The sequence below is a fragment of the Phycodurus eques genome, chromosome 10 (genome assembly GCF_024500275.1).
Source record: "Phycodurus eques isolate BA_2022a chromosome 10, UOR_Pequ_1.1, whole genome shotgun sequence".
NCBI lineage: Eukaryota > Metazoa > Chordata > Actinopteri > Syngnathiformes > Syngnathidae > Phycodurus > Phycodurus eques.
Window position 1 is genome coordinate 7,608,146 of NC_084534.1, and position 7,278 is coordinate 7,615,423.

Consider the following 7,278-nt stretch of genomic DNA (forward strand, 5'->3'; position numbering starts at 1 on the left):
GCCCACCACTACCTACTACACTACTGTATTTTAATTTCATAATGGGGGGGACTTTGAATTTTCTTTTAGGTGATACTTTGTGGAAAAGGTTTGATAACCACCGCAATTAATCATTGCATGAGCAAGCTAGAGACCCATGTTAAACTAAATAGCATCCATCTCAAATATAAAACTGACCAAGTGGAAGCTGGAAGGAAAAGTGGATTATGCAGACTGACGTTTGAACAAATGCTCAGAATTTTGGCTCGAGCTAGGGAATTTACAGTGACAAGGAGAAAAGAGTTTCTATTAATCACATTTAATAGCAACTTCTACACTTATCTCCAGTATTTTACAAACACTAGAGGTATGGGAAAATAAAGTACTGTTGACTGTCCATTCCATTTTGGAATATCCTCATAAAACTTATTTGGATTGACATGGACAGTCAAGTGCAGAACAACATCCAGACCTACAGCACAAAATTAAATCGCATGCTTGATTCTCTATTCAAGGAGATCTTTCGTTACATGCTGAACTACAAATTAATACATTTACTTGATGTACAGGTGCTGGAATAAAATAAATCTCTCCCATTTTAGATTATAGAAAATGTACAGTGCACCCATAAATGCATATTTGGAATAAAGAAACAAAAATATACATCAAGTGCTTCAAATTGAAAAAGGGGGAGGCAATTAAGTAGAAAACTACAATATTTACAGGGAAAACCAACCACAACAACAACAAAAAAAATAACACTTTCACACTCTCCCACCATCAATTTTTGGAAGGAGTCGCTGTTCAGCTTTGCTCTGCCCTCTGCGACCCCGGAATCTTCTGCCTCCCAGGAAACGTCCCTGCACTCCGAAAGTCTCCAGGTTTAACTTTTGCGCCTCTTCCCATGTGATTGTCCTAAGGATGCTCACAAATGGGGACTACATCAACTTGATGAAACCACCACAGAAAAACAGAGTTTGCATCCTCACCTGGGCTTCATGTCTGATGAGAGGTTGTCAAAGAAGCCCTTACTCTTGTCGTAGTACTTGTCCCCAAGTGTCTCCTCTTGTGTACACAGGCTCTTAGGGGCTTTCTGAACTGAAGCAGGCACCCAAAACAGATCAACATTTGATTTGTTTGAATATAATCCAAATTTATATACAGTGAACCCCCACTATTCACAGTGTATAGTGACAGAGCCCCATTCCTCCCCCCCAAAAAAACCTGTGACTAGGCAAAGCTGCAAGTGCCTGACCGCATATATGCAGGGGCTCACTGTACACCTGAAATAGACGCACCTAAAACCTCCGTGAGATCTTTAAACTGAGCATTTGCTGTTTCAAAATCAAAATCTGACTCAAACTTCAAAGTCGTAGGCTTGGAGTTCTTTACAGGAAGCTGGCCTCTGCTCCAGTTCTTTGACCAGCGACTTCCTGCACAGGAGCACAAAAAAGACGATGGGCCAAATTTTACATTAGACTTGATTTGGCAAATGCTTGAAAACAGCTGATAAAGCCAGATACCTTGTTTTTGTCTTCGTTTTTTATTATCGGTACTTTTGACTTGTGCCTTGCCGCCACTTGGCTGCGATGCGGTTTGAGCTAAAAGAAGGATTAGATTACTTAAACATGGGATTCAGAAGATTAAATTCTCTTCGATTAAAAAATAAATAAATAAATAATACAAATCTTACTGCTGGGGACATTCTCTTTTAGAACTTGGGAAACAGCAGGACGATTGGTCTGTCTAACCTGCTGCGGCTGAGTTGAGGATTTCCCCTTTTTCTGAGCACTGCTGGCCAATGGCACCGTCTGAACCGCTTGCTCTACCGTAGGAGCTCTTCTGGCAAGGATACCGTGAAATCCTGGAACTGTACCAAGACAAACTGTGCCATAGACAACAGAAAGATGTGCTAGTGGACAAACACTGTACCTAGCCCCAATGCTGCATTGTACTGCTGGGTGAGGAGAGAGCTGGTAGCCAGCTGATTGTAGGTGGGCATCATGTCTCTGTAAGGGCTCCAACGTGGGTGACATCCAGAGGAGCATCCAAGAGGGGACTTAAACAGCAAAAGACATATGGAAAGTCGTTTTAGCCCCCACCCCCCCACATATCCACCATAAGGCCTATCTACTAGTAGTCTCTTTGGCCTCACATTAGAGAACTTGGAAAATGTTTTGTCCTACTACTCGTGCCAAGGTCAACCTCAATTTCTTTTATGAGATGAATAAAGTATCCATCTATCTACTACTACAGACATAAAATTCTACTAGTTAACATCTAGGGCCTCTGTGCTTCACAGGTCAACTACTTTACTTTTTCCTCACTAGTAGCATTTAGTAGAAGGCACTCGTGGAGAAACACTTTAAGGAAACCTGAATTGTCTTACCCCTTTTAAATAAATAAAATAAATAAATAGTTATTGTAAATGTACCTTACGCTGTATAGCAAGGATATAGACTAACTGCTCATATAGCTTTCCATATACACATGTAAAACCAGCTCTACAATTATCATTCAACTCAAACAAAGCAGAGAAAGAAAACCAAGAACTCACCAGGACAATAGCAGGGTCTCGAGGGAGCCCGTGGAATGGTTTTGTTGGTTCAGACACCGTGATGTCCTTTATGTCACTTCCTCGAAAGATTATGTACTCATACATTTCCTCTTTAGGGGGAACTGGACTGTAGGTGTGCCTGTCCTCTGTTCCATATGACTTTACTGTTTGAAATACACCCATAATCATGATTTTGATTCTTCAGCATCTCAGCAGTTGGATACAAATTAGGTAACGACAAGAAACCTACCTTTGGCCAAAGCAACAGTGGACTTATCTGTGTCCACGGAGGATAATATACCTTCATAACGAATCTGTGCCTTCGATATTAGACTTATTTTGCTGCCAACGTAAGGAGTTCCTCCTCGAGCGCTCATGTTTCCAGCTGATTAACGAACAGAGACAGAGGCCGCAGTTTATCTAAGCAGCAGGACATCCACTCATCAGCGACGAACAAAATTAGCAGCACCTGTGTAATTTATAAGATCAGCAGTGACGCAATTTGGTTGGCTGACAACCTGCATTAAAAGAGGGTTGGTTTGATTCTTCAGCCGACGTACACTGATATTTCGATAAGTGAGGCAGTGGAATGTTTTTTCAAATTTGAAAAAATAAAAAAATTAAATTATGGGGTGCCATTTGTAAAGTGGGTCACGCTGACAATAACAACAACATTTTGTCACGATTAGCCTCAAACAATGTTTAAAAAAATGGCGTGATTTTGTTGTCACTTTTTTGCACATTTACAATAAAATGTGACAATTTAAATCCAAGTTACACCTAAATCTTAAATATATAAATGTTAATTATCAGAATCAGAATCATCTTTATTTGCATTATACATCTAAACATAAATGTTAACTCGAAACGCTATATATTTCTAAATCTTAAATGTAAATTCCAACACATTTTAAATCTAAATGTTAATTATATACATAAATCTTAAATCTAATTGTTAAATCTAAATATTTGCGGCGGAACTAAATATTTAGCTAATATGCAAATCCAAACTGCCGATAACAGGAAGTACCAAAATAAAAGCTTGATGTCTGTAGCGCCAAATAGCATGAAAACCATCTCATCTCGGGAAACGGACATGGATTATGTATGAGTACTTTTGAGTTGTTAGTGTCACTTTTAAATGAACAATAGTTTTATTAAGAGACCTCCTGTAACTGTTGCCGTCGCTGTGGAAAAATTTTGTATTACCAGAAAATAGCTCTGCTGATATTCTCCGCCAACACTGATTAGCCAGACATGCGTGCAGAGCAAGCACGGTGGTCAGTAAAGTGCTGGGCGGGGTAGGCTTTTGCCGGCCCTTATGCAAGCAAACATGCCAGATCGGTCAAAGTGAGCCCTCTCGTGGCTAGATGAAGTGCCTATACATGTCATAAGTCCCGCACTCTTGATAAAAGTCACACTAAAAACTCAAAATTCTCTTCAAATAAAGTTTCTCCAAACGTGTTTGTTATTTCAGGTAGTTATTATCACTAGAATCTATGTTCCAGAGCCTACTACACCAGGTTTGATATATTTTTAATATTCATTATTTGACAAGAAAAACACTCTGACCTCGAGCTTTTTATTTTGGATTCAGATTTAACTTTTATATTTGGATTTATATGTAAGGTTAGAATTTATGTTTAAGATTTAGATGTATTATTTAGGTGTAACATTTAGATTAAATTATTTAAATTGACAAATATTGTTGTAAAAATCCCTATCTTTGTCATGTGCATATAGCCCATGCAGCTCTTGGCGAAGGAATCCTAGGCCCCAAATTCTCCTACCGCTTGCACTGAAGAGAAGCGTAGAAGACAATAGGTTCAGATTTCTGCGCCCCAGACTGATAATACTTCACAAAATCAGACAACACAGATGAACGAGACAACGTTTTTCATCATTAACTATATAATTATCCTGCTCATCAAAAATATACATACATATCCATCCATCCATTTTCTTATCCTCACAAGGGTCGCGGGAGTACTGGAGCCAATCCCAGGTATCTTCGGGCAGGAGGCGGGGTACACCCTGAACTGGTTGCCAGCCAATCGCAGTGCACATATAAACAAACAACCATTCGCACTCACAGTCACACCTGAGTACCGGAGTACCCGGAGAAAACCCACGCAAGTACAGGGAGAACATGCAAACTCCACACAGGCGGGGCTGGGGATTGAACCCTGGTCCTCAGAACTGTGAGGCAGACACTCTAACCAGTCGTCCACCGTGCCTAAACATACATAATTTTTGAAATATTATATTACATATATAATATTATGCGGCACGGTGGCCGACTGGGATAGGCTCCAGCACAGCCGCGACCGTAGTAGGGATATACAGTACGGAAAATTAAAGATGGCGCTTATCCATGTGGACGTCTCGGTTACGTGCTCTCTAGTATTGTCTATGTTTTCGTGTTTTTCGTTCGTCTTTGGAGACATTATGCAACTCACTTACACAAGAGAAGACTTACAAAACATCAGGGAGTCTGCCCGGGACTTTTTTTCACCAACTTTCGCAGCTTTTTCCCCTGAGTTACTCATCGGGGGGCGGCTGCGGTCTATGGCGCATGGAGACGTAGACGACGAAGGGGGCCTCGCCTGCATCCAAGTTAAGCTACGCAAGAGAGGATACAGATTGGCATTCCCGTCAATCCATTTACCCAACAAAATGGACGAGCTTCATCTTCTGACAAACACCAGTAAAGACTTCGGACGTTCCGCCGCCCTGTGCTTTACGGAGACTTGGCTTTGTGAACTTGTTCCCGATGGCGCCGTAATGCTTCCCGGCTTTTATCTTCACTGGACACACCGCGTCATGGAGCTATCGGGGAAAACAAAAGGCGGCGCAATATGCTGCTATATCAACGAAGAATGGTGTACTGATGTCACGGAGCTCAGCACACACTGTAGCCAGGATTTAGAGTCGTTGTTTTTGAACTGTAAGCCATTCTACTCGCCTAGTGAGTTCGCATCTTTCATTCTCGCCGGTGTTTACATTCCGCCTCAAGCTAACATGAACGCCGCACTGGTAATGCTCGCTGAACTAGTGAACGATATTGAAAAACAACCACCCAGACTCACCCCTCATTATTCTTGGGGACTTTATGAAAGCTAAGCTCAATCACGAACTCCCTAAATACAAGCAGCACATCGACTGTCCTACCAGGGAAAATAACATTTTAGACCACTGCTATACTATGCTAAATAACGCATACCGTGTCAAACCTCGTGCAGCCCTGGGCTCGTCTGATCACTGCTTAATTCACTTAATACCAACATACAGGCAAGAACTTAAATGCGCAAAGCCTACAGTGAAAACAGTGAAAAACTGGACCAATGAAGCAAAGATGGAACTTCAAAGCTGTCGAGACTGCACAGATTGGAGTGTCTTTGAAAATTCAGCTGGCAGCCTGGATGAATATACGGACACTGTCACATCCTATATCAGTTTCTGTGAAGAGGTGTGTGTACCAACAAAGTCATTTCGCACGTTCAAAAACAACTAACCGTCGTTCACTGCCAAACTTAAGCCACTTCACCAAGCTAAAGAGGACGCATATCGAAGTGGGGATAGGGCCCTGTATAATCGCGCTAGAAACCAGCTGACTAATGAAATTGACATTGCAAAGAGAAACTATGCAGTAAAGTTAGAAAACTGTTTTCCGCTAACGACTCCAAATCAGTCTGGCAGGCATTACAATCGCTAACCAATTTCAAGCGACCAACCCCCCAAGCTGAGAACAATAAAAGACTAGCCGCCGACTTGAACACCTTCTACTGCAGATTTGAAAATGACACTTTCACACACCCAACCCACCCACCCAGCCGGACCACCGACCACCATCACACCTCAGACTTCTGCGTTGACCATCCACGAACAGGATGTGAGATGCATCTTCAAAAAACAAAAGATTAACAAAGTGGCAGGCCCAGACCTTGTGTCCCCATCCTGCCTCAAAGTCTGCGTGGACCAGCTTGCCCCAGTCTTCACAAAGATATTCAATACATCTCTGGAACTGTGCAAAGTACCATCCTGTTTCAAACGCTCCACCATCATCCCAGTTCCCAAGAAACCTGCAATCTGGGGTCTGAATGACTATAGGCCTATCGTCTTGACATCTGTGGACCCCCTGCAGTTTGCCTAACGAGCAAACAGGTATGCGGATGGCGCAGTCAACATGTGACTGCTCGAACATCTCGACGGCGAGGGGACCTACGCGAGGATCCTGTTCTGTCCTCTCTCCGCTGCTCTTCTATCTCTACACGAACGACTGCACCTCAAGGCACCCAGCTGTCAAACTCCTGAAGTTTACAGACGACACCACAGTCATCAGCCTCATCAAAGATGGTGACGAGTCTGTGTATCGACAGGAAGTGGAGCGGCTGAAGCTGTGGTGCGGGCGACATAACCTGGAGCAGAACACACTCAAGACTGTAGAGATTATCGTGGACTTCAGGAGGCATCCTTCGCCACAGCTGCCCCTCATGCTGTCCAGTTGCCTTGTGTCAACCGTCGAGACTTTCGAGTTCCTGGGAATTACAGTCTCTCAGGACCTGAAGTGGGAGATCAACATCAACACCATCCTCAAAAAGGCCCAGCAGGGTATGTACCTGCTGCGGCTTCTGAGGAAGCACGGCTTTTGAGGCAGTTCTACACAGCAGTCATCGAATCAGTCCAGTGTTCTTCCATCACAGTCTGGTTTGGTGCTGCTACAAAAAAGGACAAACTCCGAC

At 42.7% G+C, this 7,278-nt stretch overlaps 1 protein-coding gene across 1 annotated transcript; it reads right to left on the reverse strand.

Moving 5' to 3' along the window:
* Nucleotides 1–421: 421 nt before the first annotated feature.
* On the reverse strand, nt 422–2,913 carry LOC133408955 (protein LSM14 homolog B-like). The gene is made up of 8 exons (XM_061688364.1): nt 2,787–2,913; nt 2,537–2,700; nt 1,912–2,038; nt 1,673–1,849; nt 1,503–1,580; nt 1,278–1,412; nt 969–1,077; nt 422–894 (listed from the first exon to the last, which is right to left on the reverse strand). Exons 1-8 carry the CDS (start codon nt 2,911–2,913, stop codon nt 744–746), a joined length of 1,068 nt encoding a protein of 355 aa, XP_061544348.1. The 3' UTR covers nt 422–743.
* Between the last annotated feature and the right edge of the window lie 4,365 nt (nt 2,914–7,278).

What these genes read in the sequence shown, in the direction of transcription:
- LOC133408955 (XM_061688364.1), bottom strand. Translation starts at nt 2,913, where the DNA reads ATGAGCGCTCGAGGAGGAACTCCTTACGTTGGCAGCAAAATAAGTCTA. An exon ending in CACTGTTGCTTTGGCCAAAG is followed by an intron (nt 2,701 to 2,786) that starts GTAGGTTTCTTG and finishes TATTTCAAACAG; the next exon opens with TAAAGTCATATGGAACAGAG. An exon ending in CAATGCAGCATTGGGGCTAG is followed by an intron (nt 1,850 to 1,911) that starts GTACAGTGTTTG and finishes GTCTTGGTACAG; the next exon opens with TTCCAGGATTTCACGGTATC.